Raw genomic sequence first — 22,406 nt, forward strand, 5'->3', positions numbered from 1 at the left:
CTAATTCAAAGAAAATTTAGTCGATCGGGTCCGAGCTAACTGAGCTAACTGCGTTCATCGGGTATGTGATACGGGATTGGACGGTGTTTTTTTCTTAGTAGTTGTGTGTAATTTTCTTGGTCCCATCATAAGCCAGTATTGAATCTATTGATGATTCCATGACCTTCGATTTTTCGACTTGTTCAGTCTGAAATTTCGCAAATGGGCCCGTGGACGGCCCAAGTGAGCAAACAGACGAGATGAGACTCCAACATTTGCATCGAGTCATTTGCATCAATATAACGAATCACATAACTTGGGAGAATTCTCCCTCCAAGTGAATGATTGAAGTTTTTAACATTTCCGACATGTACATTTAATCGTGTCGAGTTAAACTAGCCTAAATCCATATTACGTACGGATCTATACAAAAGAATGATCTTAGTTTCAAATGAGGATCGTACGGTGAAACTTGCTAGCTGCTATACAGACAGCGATCTCATTCACATTTGCTATCAGGCTAATCAGCGATCTTCAACCGAGAAGTCAGGATCAGTCGGCTTCTGCAACGAGCTGATGATATTCAAGTCGACCCTGCAGCGTTGGCTCCCTCCCCTCCTTGTGCTAGTTGCCAGTCTGGATGCGTACTGCACAAATCCGGAGCCCGTTCTGGGCAGCATGGCCTTAGTGTTTTCTGCGGTCATGGGCTCGAGAGCAGAGGCCGTGAAGCTCTCTCTCTTCTTGAGCTCAGCTGCCTCCTTATGCCTCCTGTATCGAAACCACGCTGCCTGGATGAAGCATGCTGCCCAGGTCCTCCACTGGTGCGAGTAGAACCGGAACGTGTACCTGAGCTGCTTGCTATGGAGCTTCCGGAACTGCGAGGCCACGAACTTGAGGTCCTCGGCCACGAGGGCAAAGGCCTCGACCTCACTTATGGCCTCCACGGTGCGGGTAGATGAGGGGAGGGCAGCACTCAGGCGGGGGTCCAGGGCCCATGTGAGCAGTTCCTCTCCACAGAAGTCTCCCGGGCCAATGCGGCATGAGTTGAAGAACCCAGTTCGACCGCCATTGGTTGTGTAGGAGTCCAAATGCCCCCGGATGATGAAAAGCATCTCGTTCACAGGATCGCCTTCACGGACCACACAAGTGCCTGGGGTGCACAAGGCAGGCTTCAGCCTCTCACAAATCGCGTCTAGCATCCTGTCGTCCATTTGATCGAACAGCGGCACCTATTACACGAGTTCGCATTTAAGTTATCCGTAAAATAGGCAGAGCTGTGATATCGCAAAAGAATAGCAATCAACTTATCTAAAATCTCGTATTTATCGCACAATTGATCTTGGAAAAGTTATTCGCAACAATTTACCTGTCTAACTAAGTTGAGGCAGAGGTGACGCTTAATCTCTCTTCGGAGGTCCAACGGGAGGCCTTTTAGGATAGCTTCCTCATCGACTCCTCGAGTTGTGACCCATCTGTATTGGTCGTACTTCCGAATGCTCTGCTTCAGCTCATAGGGAAGCTGCCTATGCTTCATCCACTGCTCAGTGTCTGTTCTCCGTATCCTCCACTCTTCAAGACGAACTGTTGTCGATTGTAGGTAAGTCTGAAAACATAGACAAGACAATTGGTCTTCAAATGACTAAAACAAAGCATAGAACCTCGGAAATACAAGGGAAACACTTATTTTACCTGCATATTCCCAATCAGCAGAGCGAAGAGAACCAGCCCCAGAATTGCGATGATGATGGCAAAGATTATTTCTCCAACATAAGTGCTCGTCAAGAGATTCTGTCCAAGAGAGCTGTGAAGTTCGTATGGAAAACAAATCATGAGAAACGAACTACTTGTCCAAATATCAGTGATCTATCCAACAAGCTACATTACCTTAGATTCCTCAAGCCCCACCACAGGCAGTAGAAGTACTTGTTAAAGAACCTCGAGTCAGTGACTCCATGAGTTAACGCGTCGGCATAAATGCCGAATTGGAAGGACCCACCATCAGGATTACATACGCCCGATATATTGCTCGATTGCACCCAGGAAGCCCTACTGGAGTCCCCAGTGCTGCTGCAGTCCAAGTACCAGTAATGGCAGAAAGGTAGTTTTGCCTCATCACACACTTTCTTCCAACACTCCTCCTGTCTCTCGACCGACAAGAGGTACCAGCTGGCTCCCAAAACCTTAAATAACATAAAAGAACATCATGTTATCGATGGTTCCTCATGGCTGGTGAAATTGTACATGAGACCATTCCCAGTATGAACGGGTGGAAACTGACATAAATCGAATTTCCTTGCAGAAGGGAACAGTTTTACATGGCAACTCCATTTCTTCCTTCTTACTTCCTGCCTAGGAAACATGACATAATAGCTGGACTAACAAAAGGTAATGCCGGGTCTTAGCTTCTGCACAACTTTTCTCGTCTAACCTGTGTTTTAGACCTAATGAAACTAGCTCCAATGAGACATTAGTAGAGGCAGATTTCTATGTTCCAAAACCGAGGAATAGAACAACTCACATGACTTGCGAGCATGAATAGCACGAGATTATACGCAGCGCTCGCCCAAGCAGTCTGGGTTACAACTCCGGTTGCATTGACAATTTGGGACGAGAGGGGGAATAGAAGATATAGCCTTAACAGGTACTGGAAAATGATGATGAAGCGAACCAAGTTCTTGGAAGTGACAACAGTTGAGCCCCTCAAGTTCGGAATCACAAGCCACATCAGAACCTACAATACACCAACGGCATCCACTGAGTTGACAAGAACCACTATACATATTCAAGGATGGTCAAAATAATCGAATTGTGCAAGGTTTAACAAAATCATAGTCAACCAGTCTATAAGCTCAACCTTTTCCGACAAAGGCACAACCCGGGCGTGGGAAGCAACAATGAAGGACGGAACCAACCGCGCGTAAAAACATGGCGATATGTTTATTATTTAACAGATAGACTTGTACCTGAGGTAGAGGTAGAGAAGCCACAAGCTCGGGCCAGAAGTTCCTTCGGATGTACCTTGAAGCAATCTTGGAGCGGTCTAAAATGAGCTCCCCTCTACCGAATACACGAGAGGATGGGGCTACATAGGCTGTTCTGAACCGAACAAAGATCTGAATCACGTAAAAAGCATCAACCACAGACCGAATCACTGTGAGAGTCACTTCAAGGGGAATCGACATATGAATACAGAAATCCCTGCTGGCCCTTGGGAGGTAAAAGATAAGCGGGTCAACAAAGAGCGAAACCAAGCATGCCACCAAGAAGATCTTGTTCCAGCTGTTAACTAAGGTTCCGCGTGGATCAAGAATTTCGACGTCCACCACATCGTAGTCCTCAGAAAAAACTCGGGACAGTTCTTTTACCCGAGGGAACTTCCCAATAGCAGAACTATCAGCCTTATTGGGCCAAAACTCAGGCATATGGTGTCCTCCTTTGATCTTACTGGTAAAACTGGAGATACGGCCTGCCTTGTTAGGTTGGGTGAACTCCGCTTCCTCAAAATCATCTGTAAATCTGTGAGGAACAAAGCGAAAGTGGTCCATTTGATTCATTTCTCAAATCATAAATTCGCAGTAATATCCAGAAAGCAAAAAGATCAGAGAAAATGCCAAGTTTGAAGTTAGTCTCGGGATTTTGACGAACCTGACTGACTTCGACCGATCAGAAGCCATTAGACTCGACTAGATGAAATGCCCCAGTTGCTACAACTACGAGTGAGAGGCTGTAAGCTGCAGAGGAATAGCAGCCTATCAGAGCAAATATAGAGTGCCCTCAAAGCCCAACCACACGAAATCTTTGTCTTTTCGGCGATCGACCACACGATCTAAATAAAGGCCCTCCCCGTACTCAGTTCCAGGAGAAACATGTGAAACGACAAGCATGGTGGTTCTGAATAGCTGTAAAGGAGGGTGAGGAAATCTTGACAGGCAGAGAAAGAGAGTCACATGAAAGGAAAGACTTGTGAGGCCCAGAATTTCGTTTTGTCGCAGGAGCAGAGAACCCCGGGACCAAGTTCCCGTCTTTGCCTCACCTAACTTAAAGGAACTCACAGACGCTATCACCTCTCTCTGAGCACTCACAACAAACCCATTAATATGACTGGCTCGGTTACAGCTGCAGAGATTGACATCACAGGATTTCAGAGGCAAATCAAGATCAAGTTGCAAACTTGAAGACAGCCCAGCTGTCTCCTACAGCAGCAAAAGACACGCTTGAAAAAAGATCAAATGGAATAGCCCAGAAAAGTTCGGCATCTGCAGAGCACTTACTCTCATGCTATGAATGTTTGGCGCATTGACACACCTCTGTGCTGGAAAAGCTCAGCCACGGGGGGCGCTGAACTTGTTATATGAGAGAGTGGAGATCAAGACAAGGGAAGAAAAACAGAGGAAGGCATATCATATGAACTGGCTAATGATTCGAACCAGAAGATGGTCAAGTTTCAGAATATTTGAAAAGGCTATTCTTTTGGTGAACCACTCCGCTTGCTGCTTGCATTTCTAATTGGGGTTGGCTTTGATGGATTCCCATTTTTGAGAATATTAGTGAGAAAGCGACAGCTGATGAGTGTAACCCAGCAATTCACTTGGAAGGGAAGCATTAGAAGGGGGCCGAGGGGACAAAAGTCAGAATACTTTGAGGCCGGAAAGTTCGAGGGGACGGGTACGCGCCGCACGCGCTCTTTTTAAGGAGGTGGGGACATCTTGTAGTTGACCAATGGAATGTCTAGCCAGTGACATGTCGACACCTGTCTGAAACTCACTGCTGCTGATTCATCTTCCAGAAGCCGACAAATCAAGTTTCAGTGAAATGGGGCAATTATATATCCTTGTAAATTAAAAAAAATTATAATGATATATAATTGTTCTATTTAATTTTAACTTTAACTCAATATATTATACAATAAAAATATACATTTTAAAAATAAAAAATTTTAACTTTAAATTTAATTCAACACATTACACAATAAAAATACACGTTTCTCAAATCAAATTTATACTCACATCTCATTTGTCCTTTTCCACAATCAAAATCAAAATTATTTTAACTCTCAAACCAAACGCACGGTATAGAATCTCCATCTCCTCAATCCTCATGGTCATTTTATATATTAACTCGATCGTTTCATTTCATCCAAGACTAATAATAGATTAAACTCGTGACCCTTAGCTATACGAGGAGGGTCCACTGGTTTACACGCTCAGGATTCACGATCAAATGCCCTCGCCCTCACGTACTTGCATAACAGTAGACATACTGTGAGTACTGCAAGGATGGATGCTTGCAGGGTACAACCACGACAACCATTTAATGCACGTTTTAAAGATGTCTCCATTGCTTAAATCCTACATTAGGCGATAAAACATATATGTTGAGTTCTATCCAAAAACAAAGAGGGGTAGATAAATACATTAACCGGAAAAGATTGCCTTGCAAACAAAGTCCTGGAAAATGGGAGTGGCCTAGGTTTTGCTGTGTTTCAGTGAACATATTGTGAAGTTAGCAAAAGGAGAGGGATGGTAAACATCTTACTTGATTTTGGGAGTGCGGCGTGAGATTTCATAATTATTTATTCTTATAATTTTAAGCGTATGTAGTGTTTAGTGAGAGTTCTTCAAAAGAAATCCCGATTTAGGCTGAAATTATGGTTGCAAACGTGATTTTCTCAAACAGGTTAATAGATGCGTATGAAATTTGCTTTTGTTTGTTCTGTTTCGAGTATTAATAATTGTTTTTTTACTTTCAGCAGTTTTAAACTAGTTTCTTCCAAATATTTTAATTTATTTTCAAATCAACACTTATTATTCAGTAATTTTGTTTCAACACTTCATCAACAACAACACTCTCAAACCAAGCCTAAATCTTCTTCAAGATTTCGGCACGTTTGAAAGTCATCAGATAACATCAGATAGCCCCAACACGAAGAAGCATTAGAATTCCTGCGAATAACCTTGGATAGCCCCGACTTCAACAGAGTATTGTTAAGGTATTACGGATGCGCGATCAGATTAACTCTCATGATCTCACATGGTTAGGCATATGCGAAAGAGAAAGGCATATGTCTTGTCTCCGCCCAATCGCTGGACATGAACGAGATCAATTATGAAGGCACACGAACTAGAAATAACAAATCAAAACATATATTATAATCATATGGGGTAAATTACACTAAAAAAATACAAATTTTCCCTTTTATCTCACTTTTTATGTAACTTTTGAATTTTATCATTAAAAAATCATAATTTTTAATTTTTATCTTAAATATAGCACGCCATTAATAATTCGTCATATTTTTCATTTAATTTCTTACATGGCAGGTAACGAAGTTACGTGTAAACCATTATACCAATAAAAAATTAACACGTGTACGAGTATATACTTCGTAAAACAGACCTTACATTTCTCTATTTTTATAAACTTGCCCGTTCATCTCTCTCCCGGTCCCCTCTCTCTTCTACGTCTCGCTCTCCTCTCACTCCCCTCAGCCCTCCCCCATCGTCACCCACTGCAACCCCTGCACCACCCATATGGCTGCCCTTGATCGACCTTTCCGACTTAAACATCTTCTGCCCCGTCCCACCTCAGATCTCTTCCTTCTCTGTCGTCTCTGCCCTCCGCTCCCTCAACCTCTACAACAATCTCTTGAACGAATCCTTCTGCATCAGCTCGCCTTCAAGAACCTCCAGTTCCTGAGCCCCTATAACAACTTGTCAGGACCACCCTCGTTGTCGTGACTCAAATGCCGGCCTTGCACCATCTCCATCTCGGCAAGAACTTCTTCAATGGCAGCATCCCCCAAAGTATGGCTGGTGGGAGTTCCTGGAGTCTCTTGCAGTATCGGAGAACAGCCCCCAAGAATAGAAAGTCGACAAAACTCAAGGAGCTCTATCTATTGCTCTCAAACAAAATTTCGCAATTTCAAACGAACCCACATGCTTCGATATAATGTTTTCTTGATTTTTTTTTTAATTTTGCTTATGACATTCACGTTCAATTTCAAAATTTCACTATGACTGAAGTCTGTTCTCCAAAATTCCCGTTCTACATAGCAAGGCATATTAAGAACGAATCAATAAAAGCGATCAGGTCAGTTTTCGAGCAAAGGACAGTGCACGACATTAGCATTTTCAGGCAAAAAAGACCTTCGGGAGATCCAATTTTTATTCTAAGGAACAACTGAGAAGATTGGGCAAGACGGTGAGAGATTCCACTGCTGCAGTTACCTCAATTAGAGAAGCAGAAATTTTAAGAGAAGAAACGAAATCATCTTTGGAATTGAACTCGACAAGCAATCAATCCTATTTCAAACCATCTTTGGAGAGTGACCAGTTTTCCTAAAGATGCAAAGGACAAGAGTGCTTCACCAGGCCCTTGCCTTGGAAAGGAGAACAAGATACAGAAAATCAGCTTCTATACTGAATTACAAAACTAGGCTGAGCATCGAATATGTCAAACTATGTTGCATGCATCAGGAATTTCCTGTTCCTTCGATTAGGTATGCATAAAGGAGGGAGCAAATGGGGTCATTGTGGGAGATAGCGCTCCCAATCAAGAAGCACGTGGGCAATCCCCGAACAAGTGCAATTGGGGTCAAGCTACCCGCTTCAGAACTCCCTGCCACAACAACGAAGAAACATGTGATGTCAGAAATTATTGGATACTCCAGGCAACATTGCTTCCAATAATAAGAACACCAAACCAAGCGTGACCAGAACTAATGGACAATCAAGAAAGCTATATCCCAATCTTCCTTTGCAGCAAAGCATGTTAGAGCGAGATCTCTTTCCTTTTTCATGAAATAGAGACGTGTTATAAGTCGAGAATCTCACCTCAAGTATCATCCCTGTGATGCACGAACTAGGTATTCATACACTCAAAACTGACGCCTTGGCTTGGCTTCTGCAACAGTGACTCGAATCGGTCTGCCATTCAAGTCCTGCGACAAACAAGCATTCAAAAATTAAGACCTGCATTAAGTTGAAAGGTGATATCCATAGGGCTGTTCGAAAAATAATTTAGTCTGAGCGGTCATGGGAAAAAACTTTCAAGCAACAGCAACCACATTAATCAAGGGAATCTATAGTTACAATAGGACTAAACTTCCTTGAACATGATAGACAGAATATATAACTTCATAGAATTCTAAGGATAAACCTTGAAGAATCAACAAAGCATATACTTACAACTCCATTCAAAGTCTCAATGGCACTGTCAACCTCATCAGCAGTACTGTAAGTCACGAACCCGAAACCCCTAGACCTGCCACTTTCCCGATCATAGACAACCTTTGCTTCCACAACCTTACCCTGCTCGCTGAACAGTGTTTCTAGAGCCAAATCATCAACACCCCATGAAAGGTTGCCCACATACACGCGATTACCAGAAGATGAACCACCCCGGCCCATTCTAGGTGGTGGGCCGTCCCTCCTAGAAGGAGGTGGTCCTGAATTCACCCTCAAAAGCCGTCCCTCAAATTCCTGACAAATACCATCATGCCATCTTAAGATGCATACAAGAAGCTATTATACAAAAACAATGCTAAAATAGATATCTATAGTTACAAAGCCCTCAGCCTTCAAATGTAGGATAAAAAGCAACACATGAGCCGGATCAGTTCACCCATCAGCCTGCAGTTTCTCATAGACCAACTCAGCATAACATTACTTTGTTTATTTATACAATTTCAACCAAAAAGAGATACTTTTCGCATTTTGATTAAGCTTGTCACTCTATTCGGGCAAGTGAACACAATAGCAAGATATCCATCTCAACAGAAAGCTCTCTTGGCACATTTACATCCATATTCAATTGCGCAGAAACGTGAACTGTAACAGAGCCAAACAGCTGAACATGAAGCAGCGGCATGTGTATACTCACATAGCCATTGAATTGCTGAGCAGCAGCTTCGACTTCCTCGGAGGTGGACATGGTTACGAACCCAAATCCTCTGCTCCTTCCAGTGTCCTTGTCGTAAATCACCTGCAAAATGACCTAATCAGAAACCTACGCCTCTTCTATACAACATCCACAGTTGCAGAAGCTGCAATCTTATCCACAATTACAGCAGCAGTAAAATAAAGGTTCGAGCTTTTATACCTCAACCATCTCAACATTCCCGGCGTTCTCGAACAGGCCAGCGAGCTGAGCGCTGTCGACGCTGAAGGGAAGGTTCCCGACGAAGAGCTTGAGGTCGGGGGAGAAGCTGCGCTCGGCCTCGTCGCTCAGGACCTCCTCCTCTTCCTCCAGCTCAGAGGACACGGCCACGTGGGGGACGAAGCGGGAGCGCGGGGCCACGGGAGCTCCGGCGAGGGCGAGGAACGAAGGGGAAGCGAAGAGGTGACTTTGGCGGGAGCTGAGGGTGGAAGGGGAGGGGATGGAGAGCACAGTGAGCCTGGAGGTGGCAAAGGTTAGGGTTTTAGGGGTGAGGGAAGGAAGGACGAAGGATAAGGAAGAGACGGCGGCCATGGCGGGAGCTTGGAGGAATGGGGAAGAAGATAAGGTCTCGAGGAAGGGACGCTGGGAGAAGGCAAGAGAGAAGGGGATGAAAGGATATTTATATTCCAGTGAGGAAAGTAATAAAAAAATATCTGAGCTTTCAGCTAAAAATAAAAAATAAAATAAAATAAAATATCTGAGCAGTAATTTGATTTTTCTCTTTACATTTTATTTGGAAAAATGTAAAAAAAAAGGATCAAGTAAAATTATTCTCTTGGCACAAAAGAGCTTCTTTTTTTTTTTGGGGCATACAACTTGATCGAATAGATTATTATTGATCACGGCCAATACATTGGCGAATTATGATAAATACAGCGCGGTATTAGGAAGTTCATGAATTAGAGGAGCAGCGGCAGCATCGATGGATATTAATAATCTGTAATTAAGATATAATAATAACAAGTGACATAGTTGATGATATATTTTGCTTATTTGACATTTGACAAATTGGAAAATATATTTTTCCATAATTTTAATTTCAGCCCTAGCAATATATCACCCACTTGATGATTTTTGGTGGATGGGCCGAGGGCCCAACAAGAAGTACGAGACAATTGTAATTCGTCGATTTTTAATTTTATGAACGGACATTTCTCATCATTTCTAGCGTATGACAATTCCATATTTTTCTTTTTTTTAAAAAAAAAAAGACAATTTCTTTCACAGACAAAGCCCAAATTCAATTTACAAAATATTGTCAGAAAAATCGACATACATTCATATCACCCTCCACCTCATATCAACGTGTACGATCCCGTTCCTCGAGTTGATGAGATGGAACTTGTCGTTGATGTGCTCGTTATGCACCACGTCGAAGAGTTGGATGTCTACGTAGCCGAGCGATTCCTGCAGATAGATCATTGAATAAGAACAGGAGAGCTTGATCAGTATATGATGAGGGCTCAAACTGAAAGGCAACGGGCAGTCGAGTAATTAGTTATTACCTTAGATTGGAACCCGAACTTTCTCCGTTTACTAATGACCTCTATGCGGATAACTTCCTTGAGAGACGCCTCATCCAGCACGAACTGGAATTCCTCGTTCCAACACGGGTCCTGTGTTTTCTTCACCGTCTAATAAGAATCACATTCCATCTGGAAAAAGTTAGAGAGCATGCAGATTAAAGCGAGGCAAGATATTTACTGAAGGCGAACGGAGGTGGTATATTCTTGGAGCAGTTTACTCTCATCAGTACCCAAGTTTAAAGATGGAGTTTGGATAACGAACATATCCGAATGCCGGTCCTAAATTCAGTGGAACAAGGAAAACTGACCTTAGTTCTCTTCCGTTCTCCTCCGAAGAGAGCCACAGCACAAGGGTTGTTGTGGCGCTTCCCCTCGACATCCTGAGCTCCTATTACTGTAATCAGAAGCAAGCCTGATGCCGCGAAATGCTCGTCTTCAGAGATGCTTGGAACCCTGCTCTGATTACTAACGTGCACTTCAAGGGGGCCACTGAATCTCTCATGGTCTTCTTTGAAAGGATCGAATCTGAGCTCCACAACAACTTTCCCTCTCCGCCTTTTGTTATGGGGATCATTCGGGTTTTGGTTCTTGAACAGATCCAAAGTGAACTCCTTGGCCTCGTGCGGAGAAAGCAGCCTCAGTGGAACCACTTGCATTCCCAACTTGTCGTGGGGACCAATCTGTGAAACAAGAATAAGGCATTTAACTGTTTGGATTTTTGGAAAACAAGTAAAAGAATTTCCGGTTCCATGCTCAGCGTAAGCATAGAAAATGAGGCAAAAATGTCCCATGTCGTGCTTTATATGACATTTCACGATTTGAAATATCTTGTCAACGTGTTAACCTAACAATTCTTTCCCATGTTTCTATTGTTTTCCTGAAAGTGAGAAAACAGAAAGCTGCAGAATGTGCAGCTTCAGATGACGATGGAAGATCCAAAAGTGCAGTCAAAATGGTTCTTTAAACCGGGGGGGCGGTGGAAATTCTAGTACCTTTTCCCAGTCGTAGACGCGCAGCTCAAGCACCTGAGATTGAAGATCCTTCACCGTGAGCTTGAAGTTTTCATTCCACACTGGGTTGAGAGTCCTCATCTTCACGGAGGTTCTCTTTGCGGGAATTCTCTCGCCGCTGAGGCTGAGCTTAACATAAGGATCCGAAGCTCCAAGGAAGTCCATCTTAAGGAGCTCGATAGCCCTTACAACCTTCACATGTAGTATTCCCACTGGTTTCTTAGTAGCCCCGCTGGGATATTAACGTCAAAAACAAAATTGTTATTCGTCTACACAATTATTTTCCATCATTGGAGAAAACTCTTGAGTCACTGCAGAATTTTCCTTGTTAGCAATTAATCTACGTAATTACTTCTCGATGTGGCATGGTAAAACTTACACTGAGCTGTCGAGAATCGGTATCTCGAGTGTCTGTGGCCAGAGGTAAAAGCCAGCTACCTGCTTTCGTATAGTTTCCTGCTATCAACAATAGACTCGTGTGAGCTATGTAAAGAACAACATTTCCCGACCTAAATATTGATGGAAGCTGGTGCTATAGTACAAGCAGGACTACTATTCAAAACATATTCAGAACTAGATAGAGAGCGAAATGTAAATCAAAACGAACTGATATAAACTATTAGAGATTACTTGATCTGCAATCTTCTGTTAAGTCTTTAGTTGATGCATATCTCGATTTCTTTTACATCACATGCATGATTCGATCTGTGGCAGACCATGACTATCACTTCTGTGGATAAAATACAACAATCTGAGTCGTTATGGACAAAAGATTCTGCATGTACGCGGAGCCAATTCAGGTAGACTTCATGGACGGTCCCATACAATTTAAGAATTCGAATTATTTAAGGATAATCATTTTCTTATCTCATTAATCATGGAAGTTGCTCTATTATGGCCAAAAGTCAACTGAAAGTACAATAAATCTTGCAATTATTTTAGCAGATTTGTAAACTAAACACACACGTTAAAGCAAATTATGACCACTACACAATTGTCATAATCTCAGCTGATCTGCTGCTTTAGCTAATCTGTTCTATTAAAGATTATTAAATTAAGAGAGATAATATCACCTGAACGTAATGGTACAGTCCGGGGATCGCCATTACATCTGCTTTCATGAGATTCAGCCCAAAATCGATCTGTGGCTGCACTAATCAATGGCTTGAGTTAACTAACAAACTTTGAATTATTTATTTTCATTATGCAGATCCAATGATCGACTATGAAGTCAAGGTACTTGCAGTTAGATAAGCATACCTTCTCCAGCAAAGAAACTGCTATGCTTGAAAAACAGGGGAAGGTTGGCACAAGGGGCTTGAAAACTATTCGTGGAGCAGCAAACACTTGTACATCCACCAGCTGACAAAGAATAGAAGCAATTGTTAAAAAAGTCCGATAAACGATCGCAAGATAAATAATGGTGCAGCAATTCTCAGTTTTTCAGATGATTGTTACAAGTAATTCAGTGCAAAAGTTAAGCTATTCTAATCTGCTTTCAAGTTCATTCCAACAGCATACTGCTCCACCAATTTGTATCAATAAAAGGTTTAGTTGTATCATGTTTCCATGTCTAACCTGCAGCTTGATTTGAAGGGACAAGACTTTCAACACCAAAGTTATGTTGGGGTTTCCGGCCCATCTAACTGCAGGCTCAAGCACTAGTTCATTTTCGTTACTTTCGTGCACTTTAATACCTGCCATGTCCATGATCCATAAGAGAATGAATTCCTAAGCACACACATTGGTCATAAAATATCAGACGCCAGGAAGAATGATTCAAAGCCGTAAATTTAACTTCCCGGTTCTATGTAACAGTAACTTCTGTAATGGATTACCTATTCTCATTCAAATTTCCAATGGTAAATTGTATCTCGGTCTTTTCTAAATCAGAAGATAATCCAAAAAAGAAATGAGCCAATGAACCTAGCTTGAATGATTTACCGGAAACGATAGTTACCATGAAAAGTAGGAGGTAGAGTTCCGAGAGTCAAGCTGTCGAAATACACAGACTTGATTTGATATTTGCCGATGTATTCAGCAAACATTGGCTCTGCAGTGCTCCTTATCATGTTACATATAGCCTGTCAAACACCAGTGATCGCAATGTATAATAAGAACTTGAAGGAGCCAGTTTAGACTGACAGATAGCGGCTCAATATATCTCAAGTTACCTTGTCAAGGTAAGGCCACATATCACTTAAGAATTTGTTCAGCCAATCAGTCTGCACAAAAGTACCGAAGAAAACGAGCGTGGACAATCTAAAGTTCTTAATTTGGAGGTGAAGAACAAGACAGGTAAACGTAAAACGAGAATCAGTTAAGGACTTGCTCGATCGCAGTCAGGGTGCTTCGCCCATAGAGGGACTTCAGGCCAAAGATCGAGCAGCGAGCTTGTATCCAGTTCATGAATTGGCCTTATGATTGGATCCTGCAAATACAAGCACGATCGAGCAATGGTGTTCAGAAATGCAATGACACGCGCAATCGTTCAATCAACTGATCAGGAAATATAGTTCGCATGAACGCTTTCCATTAAAAGTGTTAAAGCTTGAACCGATCGGTTAATGTTAGGAACGGTGAAAGAATCATCTGATTGATCAGTCCCTTTCCATCCTTCCAAGACATAAACACAATTAACCAGAATGTCAAATCTATAAAGCACATTGAGTAAATGCCATTCCTGAAACACAATAAACACAAGGATCAAACAACGGAGATGCCTCGGAACCGGAAAATGAAAATGGTTGGATGAATAGACAATGAGATGGCATTACCTTCACATCACGAGGCTCGGGATGTATAAAGAGGTAGTAGCCGAGCAGAAGTCCGATCGGGATCCCGATTCCAAACCCAATAATTTCCAGCAATCTGCCCAGCAATTCCATCGCGTCGAACCTCGTTCGGCATTCACGAAGGCAAGAATGCAATTATGTAAGGAAGCTGGTGTGTAGTCGGAGAAGAAGTAGTTGTCACTGAAGGGAAGCGACGTGTAACGAAGCGGGCGGAGACCTCCGCGCGGGGAAGAAACTGCCAAAACAGAGTTTGGTTGTTCAGCAATGCAACCAGTGGGCCCACTTCTTCTCCTAAATGACCGATTTGCCCCTCGCAGCCCCTCTTACTCATTTGCTTTCATCGAGTCAATTTATATGGTTCAAGGAAAAAAAAAAAAGGGTCAACTTTTATCGAAATATATACTAGATCGCGCACTTGTGTTACACGCGAAACTCACTTACGTATATACTATATGTATAATTTTTTTTCCGTTTAATCATCGTGTATCTAAACTCATCAACCGTACGCATGTAACACCATTTGATTTTTGGCCCCTTTCCCGATGAGTGAGTGGCAGAGAGAGAGAGAGAGAGGAGGGCGCAAGAATTGAGGAGAGAGAAAGGTGGAAGAGTGGATAGTTTTTTATTTAAGTTTATAATTATACCGATCATTAAATAATATAATATAAATTGTAGGGGTAAGATAGGAAATAAAATATAAAGTTGGATAATGGAACTCCTCTTTTTAAACTAGTATAGAAATATGGAAAATGGTGTTATAAGGGGATCCTAAAATTTTTATGTAATTAATAATGTTGTGCATAGAATTACGAGTATACGGGAAAGAAGTCACGTTCTTGTAACTCGGAAGACATCCTCGTACTTGTGTCATGGAGCAGTCGATGGGACTATGGGGACGTCCAAGGATCTTCTCCGGTAGTTGTCAACCACTTCCACCGAACAAACAAAAACGCAGAGAGGGCAGCTTCCTTAAGCATTTGCCTTTCCTCCTTATGGAAATTTCCTTTCCTTCTCCTGGAAATAAATTTGGTGTATTTCAGTTGCTCAAACGAAAATTTTCGAGATTATTTCAGTCGTTCTCTTAACGTGATCAAGGATGCGGTGTTTTATGCTGTATAATTTGCACTATTTTATCGTACTCGTAGTAGCACGGATATATTACATTACAGGTTGGCGTGGGCAAACTCATGCTTGCATAGTGCATACCAAAGGCATGTCATGAACTCGACTACCGAAGCCGCTTCGAGAAACAAGGAAGAATGCTATTTGCCCCTCGTCTAACTTAAAAATCTTGGTGGATTGAGGAAGCAATGTTTACAGTGCAGAGTTAGAAAATGCCGACTTGGAATCAAAGGATTTAAAATTCTATTTTTATCAATGTAACTTAGATGTCTTTTTATTTCACTTTATTAATTATCCTTACAGTAGTTATACTAACCTCCTTTACCCCCGAGAAAAGATCTTGGTGAATTCCATATCTGCATCAGCCACGAATAAAAACGGAAATCAGGAGAAGGAAAGATATTAACTTTTTCTTCTCACTTAAAATGCCTTTTTTTTCTTTAATTAATGAGTGGTAGATGATGATCGGGTGTTGATATTATCAGTTTTTCCAAATTGGGGAAAAGGGACAGCACTAATATATACAAGTCACAGGACCTGGCATTGTGCGGACGTTTACATATTTTATTCTTGAAATAAAATGTATTATGCAAAATATGAGTAATTTTCCTAAATATAATTTGTCAGAATTAATTTATCAAAATTAAAAGAAAGCTTTTATATATATATATATATATATATATATATATAATGTCAGGGATGCGATTCCGTCGGCAGAAGAGGAGACGAATTTATCATAATTAATTTATTAAATTTTATTTTTTGGGAATAATTTATTACAATTTAATTAATTGATTGAAGGTTTTCAATACGTTTAGAAATTTGGTAACTTCTTTTTGACTCCTTGGAATCATTTAATAAAATTGAATAAATATATAATGAAAGGTTTCCAATACGCTTACATGGAACCTCCTCATCACTCTACTAAACTTACGTGGAAACCTCTCACCACACAAAATGAAATTTCTCATCAACTCTCGTAAGTGACTCTAAATTACATAATTTATATAGTTATATAGACTAGGGAACTCCATGCAAAACAAGACAATGATGACATTTCAAGAGAAGAAATATAATATATATATATATATATATAAAGATGATGTAGAAGAGCGATGAACGTTTTCACTTGATAACTTTAAAGGTTCCAGATTTGATACTCATTGAGAACTACGTTTGGTTCTTGGGATGTCATTGTTGTCGAATAGAATAGAAATGATCACGTGAATGAAAATTGAGAGGGATCAATCGAAATACTCGTGAAATTTCTTAATTTTATTTGAGTGAATAAGACTTGCCATTTTTCTTTGTTTCGGTTCATCGAGATAAACGGGGAGTGCGATAGACGTGCCGACGTCAATAGCAGCAAGCACTGTACAGGGCCCAGAACTATATAGATTCCAAGTTAGCCCAAGATAGTTAGTAATTTGGGCTACATTGGGCCCAGAACTTGTATGGACTTCGTATATATGAGTCAAAACGCAAAAGTGTAGGACACTGCCTCTCTAACCTATATGTCTTACCAAAGCATAACACTTAGTGGGCTATTCATTCATTCCCCAAAAAAAAAAAAAAAAAAGTGGTTGACCTATCTCAAACTGGATTACTCGGGACCCATTGCGTTATCAGAGTGCACACCGAAAAGTCAAGCATAACACTTGATGTATATCAAGGGGCAAAATATGATTTAAGATTTACTTGTCTAGTCCATTGGTTGTATCGCATATGTCGAATAATTTCTTTCATTCGATTTCAGACTTGGTCGATAGGTGATTCTCGATGTCCCTTTTGAATTAGCTGGCTAGCCAGTCTTGACAGATGTGAAGCATATATATCAACCTCGATGTGAGTATACGACTCATCGATATCACCTAATTAATCCGCAATAAGGATAGCATCCACAATGGGGAATTACATTAACTCCCACATTTTGTAAGCTCAGCCTCGTTACATTTTGTATATGTCAGTGTGTACCAACGTACACATATAGCTTTTGCAATGTTTCAATACCTCGATCCATCTGCACAGGGGAATTCACTGATTAAATGAACATCTCAACTAACCCACGGATTTCAATAAAAAGAAATCAAATTCAGCACGTTTTGTCCTGATACACTACACTAATACATATATTTATATATGGGTCAACTCTTACATATATATGTCAACTCTTCATGTATTGATGGACTAACAAATCATTGATCATCATCATCATCGAAGAGATGAACATGTGTTCATGGGAGAGTCCAGATTCAGTGAACCCACATCATGACGGGGTTCGTCCTCACATTTGAATTGCAGACCCCCAAAAATCACAATCTAGTAAACTATAAGTATTAGACAGACTAGATTCTTGGCAGCTTGGCGATGTGATGTGGACCCATCTGTACACGTACGGAGTCCTCTCCCCCCATTCTTCCATTTCTTCCGAGATTATCGTAGGTAAAACTAAACTTATTCGAACTTATATCATTTTGTCGATCTCGACCTCGTACAGAACCTCACTTACCAGTTTCTGCAGCAGACTATCTACGAACAAGACCAATCTGAATTTGATCCGAGGTCGGACTCAACGTACATTCACCGTTATATATTGGGCGAAATTGATCTTCTCCCGTTAATTCGGGATTAAACGCGTGAATTGGATCAGCAAGCAAACTTACTCAGGGTTGATTAGTGCGATACTATTTTTAAATATTTGGAACATAAATTGATCGATTAACATTAATAATTAAATATATGCATATGAATAAATACACGTGTATGCTGGTGAGGTTGGGCATAATGATAGGGGGGGTTCAATGAACGTTATTCAGCTGTTCTTTGTCTTGAACAGACGGTCTGGTCTTGTAATGTCGACCGTATAGTTTCGACGCATTTATAAATCATCGAAGAAGACAGACTGAGAACCTAAAAAATAAAATTTTAAAAATATTTTTTTCAAAAAAAAAAAGAAGAAGAAGAAGAGAGAGGTTCGCTGGATGCAGTGAACTGGGAAAGAGGAGAGATCAAAAGCATGTGCAATTGAGAGAGGATTTGGCTCTTCGTTGATGCTAAAGAGTATAAAACACAATTAAATCGAGTGGATTGGGAATTTTTGGGTTCCTACTCTGCAATATAATATTGTTCCGGAGTCGTAAGTTTTAATTTTAGGAAGGACGAGTATCATCTTGCATAGGTCGTGTTCGTATATCTACTATCGATGTGGTACATGGAGTCTGACAATGCAGTGTCACTATAGGCTAAGCTCCGATGTGAAATTGTATATGTCCATATACAGGAGGAGCACTGCCATTCTCACGCCGAGCATTTTATCATCCGACTTGTTTTTTGACCAAAAGAAGGCATTATTGTCTTTTTTAAGCCAAAGAAAAGGCTTGTGATATCTTTTTTTTGGCCATAAAAGGCTTATTATATTGAAGCAGCAAATTTCACTGGATTATTGTGGCTTTATTTCTTTTTTGGCAGCTCCGTTAACTGACCTTGTAAATGTTATTTTCGGTAAGAGAGAGGAAGACATTATATATTTAGACATTATTAATATATGCTTTTAAATTACGACAACTTGGCTCAACAACATATCTATATACAGTCTACAAAAGTTGAAACAATGCGTTGAGAAACATCATGTATAATAGAGAAGGGTTCTCATTGTGCGACCTTTCGTGTCACTACCAATAAAGATGGTACAAGTGGTTCGGTAACATGCATCCATTGAAATCGAGGGGTGGAAGATCATGAGTCGCGTATTTATACATTGTATTTATGCTGAGATAAATGTGATGTGTTATTATTATTTGTAATTTAAAGATAGAAACTTACAGTCGTCACATCATATGAAAGGGAAAGTAATGGGGCTTCAGTGGGAGAGAGGTGGGGAGTTTGGACAAGGTGTGAGGGTGCACGGGATGAGAACTTCTTCCTTCTCGGGTTGCTCTACACACTTTTGCCAAAGCGAGATTGAGGATGAGGCTTTCAAGCTTTTATGCGGGGCTTCGATGAAGGCAAGACTATTAGGGAAGTGGTTCCAATGTCCGTGTCGGCAATGCAACCACACTAGAATTCTAATCAGAGCGAGAAGTGTTCATCATGATTTCGTACATTGCGGCAATGTTAGTACTTTCATTATGTAGTTATTAGAAATGTTCGTTAGATTCTTCATTGGTACTGGAAAGATTTGTTCGGTCGTTGAAATAACGCTCTAATTAAGTATCCTTTCGAGTCACCGGCAATAAGTATGTGACTAATGAGGAATATAGTTTCATCTTCTCGCTTAATATGATTTCTAGGTATTAATAAAGCAATGATTGGTGAGGTTAGTGATTTTATTTACTTTGTTTATTTTTCTTTCCTTTTTTTATATTTCTTTTGTACCTTAGAGATCATGAGAGATATATTATTTGTTAACTGTTATTATTACAATTTATTGTGTACTTCAAAATTATTTTTCATATCTATCCTTATCATTTCTATTACTAATAAACTATCATTTCCTGATCCAAACATAACTCTAGCCCACGCAAATGTATTGGTCTTTCACCTAATTGAATTATTAATGGACAAACTTTACCTACAATACCTGAGTTTAAAATTCATTAAAAGTACCTTATAACCAGGATCAAGCAAATATACTGAAACATAATTATCTAATATATTGATAACATTAGTGTTTTTTAGTCTTTGATCCAAATAATACTCTTCGTTGTGAAAATTGGGTTATTATTAATTTTGACAGAAACTACGTTCGCTAATTCCCGACATCATAAATTCATCGTCAGCAACAAATCTTCTTGGGTTTACAAACAGCTATTGACGCCCGATGGTGCTAAATTAGTTGTACCGTTAATGATCAAATCGCATCAACTGACGAAATGACTGAACTAAGCAACTCCTTATTAACCAAATATTCTATTTTAAGTTAATATTATTATTTGCTACCAATATGAATTGTTTAACCAATTCAGCGTTTGTTCCTCTTAAACAAGGTCCCGAGTTCGAGTTTAATGAATGGAAAAAATGTGTGCTAGTAGAGTTTTAACTCCTTAATAGGCAGGCTTGGCTCAAACTGAGTTAGTCAGGACCCGTTAAATTTCTGAATACTTAGATGGCATGGTGGGTTTCCTGTGCCGGTCGTCGCCTGAATCGGGCACGGGTCTAGTTGCTCCTTCACGAAGGTCACGGTGCTCTATCAATGGCGAGCTCACAACCTTATCAATGACGGGTCGTAGTCCTCAATACCAATCGAAGATCTTCCAGAGGGCTCTTCCAAGACGGCTTCCTTGGAGGGCTCCTCAATCCTGATCACTACCTCGCCTTGGCTAATTGCCACCCACTATTAGCTGTCGGCTCTAATTTGAGGTGGAGGAGGTGCTGGAGGGCATCCAATAGGTCGTAACGCCCTCGTCCACATCGTCTTCGCTCTTTCTTGAGCGTGGCGTGTCGGAGCTTGTCTTCTGCTCTCCTCTAGTAGTCATCCCTTCTCCCTCTCTGTCTCGTGGCCGACGATTGCGGTGGTAGAGGCCATACTGCCCCCTGGCTGAGCCAACCAGCCTTCAACCACCAGGACCAGAGTGGCCCCAACCGACCCTACTGGACAAGACAGTGCCGATTCAACTCTGCTTGCCCTACCCCTTGTAAGTCTTCTCTAATCCAATTACCTCCTCCCCTTTTCCCCGTTTGGATATCGGCTTAGTTTTTGGTACATTTGACATTAATAAAATGGGCCGGCTTCTTCGTCTTCGGTTTACCACTCTATCACCAGTAGCTCCCCCTTACATTAAGGAATAGTTCTCTCAATTAGATTAGGACCACTACTACTTTATTTTGCTCCAGTGATCAGATTGTTTTTTTTTTCTGGTGTGTCAGCTCGGGCTCTTCGAGCCTTCCCTCGTTTTTTTGTCTGTCATGTTACTGTGTGGAGTGGTAGAGACTGGTTTGTTTGGCAGCTTGGCTTCTTCCTCAGTACAGTCTCTGGTATGTACCGACCGAGATTACTAAGCTATTCTCGGTTTGATTACTAAGGTGGTCACTGGTTTTAACCGATTGAGATTTCCTTAGCATTTTTTTGTTTGACCCAGCCAGCTTGGTCGACTGCCTCCCCTAGCTTGCCGGATTGGTCGGTAGCCTAGTGTCTTCCTCGGCTTGCCATATCGGTCGACAGCCCTCCCCAGCCTTTGGTTTTGTTTCTACTTGTCGATACCGTTTTGTGAAGGGATCCTGGCACACGAGTACAGCTCAAGACCCCCTGCTTTGCTCTGATATCAAGATCTTTATGGAACCTCGGTAACTGATGGCTGAGTTCTACATGGATATATGGCTTGAGGGCTCTTCCCTGGCTTAACCGGGGTCCATATATGACGGCAGTGGGTTTTGATCGGAATCTCGAATAACTATTATCCTTGTTTTCCACCTCAATTTTTTTTGTGTAGTTTGTCTGGAAATGTTTGATTAATTATAATATTGTAATATTCGTTTCTTGAGCATTTTCACCTTGTACTCTTATAATGTAATTTTTACATATTATCAATGAATTTTCAAGGTTCACGTGAAAAAAAATGGACCACTCTCTTGAGGTTGCCGGTATACTAATTGACCTCTACATTTTATTGGTCTTTCCCGATAAATGAAGCTATCGTGCACAATGAATGTGTATTTTCCTTTCTAAGTAGAAAGGCATTACAATTAGTGAGGTAAAACTCCAAGTTGAACGACAAATTATTTCAAAAGACTTTAGGTTATATTTGGTTCCCGGGAATGAAATCGAGTATTTTAATCACAGATCTTTAACTTTTGCATTCTACCATGGTCTCAACGTATATATCTTATATTATCTTATATTACTATTTAAATAACAGTTCAATTTTATAACAATCTCCTTATTTATAAAATGATTGAAAAGTCCGAAATAATCTTTATCCTAAGTTTAGAAATTATAATTTAAAATAAAATAGAGAAAACAACGTGAGTTAGTTAAAGCAGTTCGATAATTTTTTTTCCCTTAAATAAGGTTTCGGTTCGACTCTCTGAATAGAGAAAAT

The 22,406-nt window shown here is 40.8% G+C and overlaps 3 protein-coding genes across 8 annotated transcripts; all 3 read right to left on the minus strand.

Annotated features, from left to right (window-relative positions):
• Positions 1–253: 253 nt before the first annotated feature.
• LOC116195890 (protein CNGC15b-like) lies at positions 254–4,563 on the minus strand. 3 transcript variants are annotated; one of them, XM_031525287.1, is made up of 9 exons: positions 4,251–4,563; positions 3,927–4,095; positions 3,625–3,710; positions 2,943–3,495; positions 2,498–2,710; positions 1,864–2,159; positions 1,669–1,780; positions 1,346–1,582; positions 254–1,208 (listed from the first exon to the last, which is right to left on the minus strand). In XM_031525287.1, the coding sequence occupies exons 3-9, from the start codon at positions 3,651–3,653 to the stop codon at positions 504–506; spliced, it is 2,145 nt and encodes a 714-aa protein (XP_031381147.1). In that variant the 5' UTR covers positions 3,654–3,710; positions 3,927–4,095; positions 4,251–4,563; the 3' UTR covers positions 254–503. The 3 variants fall into 3 exon arrangements, with proteins under 3 accessions (XP_031381147.1, XP_031381146.1, XP_031381145.1); XM_031525286.1 differs by lacking the exon at positions 3,927–4,095; XM_031525285.1 differs by having other exon boundaries at positions 3,625–4,095.
• A 2,647-nt stretch (positions 4,564–7,210) lies between these two features.
• On the minus strand, positions 7,211–9,521 carry LOC116195891 (RNA-binding protein CP29B, chloroplastic). The gene is made up of 5 exons (XM_031525288.1): positions 9,079–9,521; positions 8,860–8,961; positions 8,166–8,459; positions 7,812–7,918; positions 7,211–7,596 (listed from the first exon to the last, which is right to left on the minus strand). The coding sequence occupies exons 1-4, from the start codon at positions 9,445–9,447 to the stop codon at positions 7,856–7,858; spliced, it is 828 nt and encodes a 275-aa protein (XP_031381148.1). The 5' UTR covers positions 9,448–9,521; the 3' UTR covers positions 7,211–7,596; positions 7,812–7,855.
• A 509-nt stretch (positions 9,522–10,030) lies between these two features.
• On the minus strand, positions 10,031–14,480 carry LOC116194532 (synaptotagmin-3-like). Of its 4 annotated transcripts, none has more exons than XM_031523348.1 (13): positions 14,230–14,480; positions 14,010–14,135; positions 13,785–13,883; positions 13,627–13,677; positions 13,413–13,536; positions 13,031–13,149; positions 12,713–12,814; positions 12,526–12,600; positions 11,832–11,908; positions 11,435–11,684; positions 10,751–11,122; positions 10,422–10,550; positions 10,031–10,323 (listed from the first exon to the last, which is right to left on the minus strand). In XM_031523348.1, exons 1-13 carry the CDS (start codon positions 14,338–14,340, stop codon positions 10,195–10,197), a joined length of 1,764 nt encoding a protein of 587 aa, XP_031379208.1. In that variant the 5' UTR covers positions 14,341–14,480; the 3' UTR covers positions 10,031–10,194. The 4 variants fall into 4 exon arrangements, 3 of the variants coding, with proteins under 3 accessions (XP_031379208.1, XP_031379209.1, XP_031379210.1); XR_004154455.1 differs by having other exon boundaries at positions 10,204–10,323; positions 10,422–10,571; XM_031523349.1 differs by lacking the exon at positions 14,010–14,135 and having other exon boundaries at positions 14,230–14,479.
• Between the last annotated feature and the right edge of the window lie 7,926 nt (positions 14,481–22,406).

Source organism: Punica granatum, chromosome 2, assembly GCF_007655135.1.
Source record: "Punica granatum isolate Tunisia-2019 chromosome 2, ASM765513v2, whole genome shotgun sequence".
Lineage (NCBI taxonomy): Eukaryota > Viridiplantae > Streptophyta > Magnoliopsida > Myrtales > Lythraceae > Punica > Punica granatum.

What these genes read in the sequence shown, in the direction of transcription:
- LOC116195890 (XM_031525286.1), bottom strand. Translation starts at nt 3,653, where the DNA reads ATGGCTTCTGATCGGTCGAAGTCAGTCAG. An exon ending in GATCGGTCGAAGTCAGTCAG is followed by an intron (nt 3,496 to 3,624) that starts GTTCGTCAAAAT and finishes TGTTCCTCACAG; the next exon opens with ATTTACAGATGATTTTGAGG. An exon ending in TATTCATGCTCGCAAGTCAT is followed by an intron (nt 2,160 to 2,497) that starts GTGAGTTGTTCT and finishes ATGTTATTTAAG; the next exon opens with GTTTTGGGAGCCAGCTGGTA.
- LOC116195891 (XM_031525288.1), bottom strand. Translation starts at nt 9,447, where the DNA reads ATGGCCGCCGTCTCTTCCTTATCCTTCGTCCTTCCTTCCCTCACCCCT. An exon ending in GGAATGTTGAGATGGTTGAG is followed by an intron (nt 8,962 to 9,078) that starts GTATAAAAGCTC and finishes GTCATTTTGCAG; the next exon opens with GTGATTTACGACAAGGACAC. An exon ending in CTCAGCAATTCAATGGCTAT is followed by an intron (nt 8,460 to 8,859) that starts GTGAGTATACAC and finishes GGTATTTGTCAG; the next exon opens with GAATTTGAGGGACGGCTTTT.
- LOC116194532 (XM_031523348.1), bottom strand. Translation starts at nt 14,340, where the DNA reads ATGGAATTGCTGGGCAGATTGCTGGAAATTATTGGGTTTGGAATCGGG. An exon ending in CCGATTCTCGACAGCTCAGT is followed by an intron (nt 11,685 to 11,831) that starts GTAAGTTTTACC and finishes TTAATATCCCAG; the next exon opens with CGGGGCTACTAAGAAACCAG. An exon ending in AGTTCGGGTTCCAATCTAAG is followed by an intron (nt 10,324 to 10,421) that starts GTAATAACTAAT and finishes ATCTATCTGCAG; the next exon opens with GAATCGCTCGGCTACGTAGA.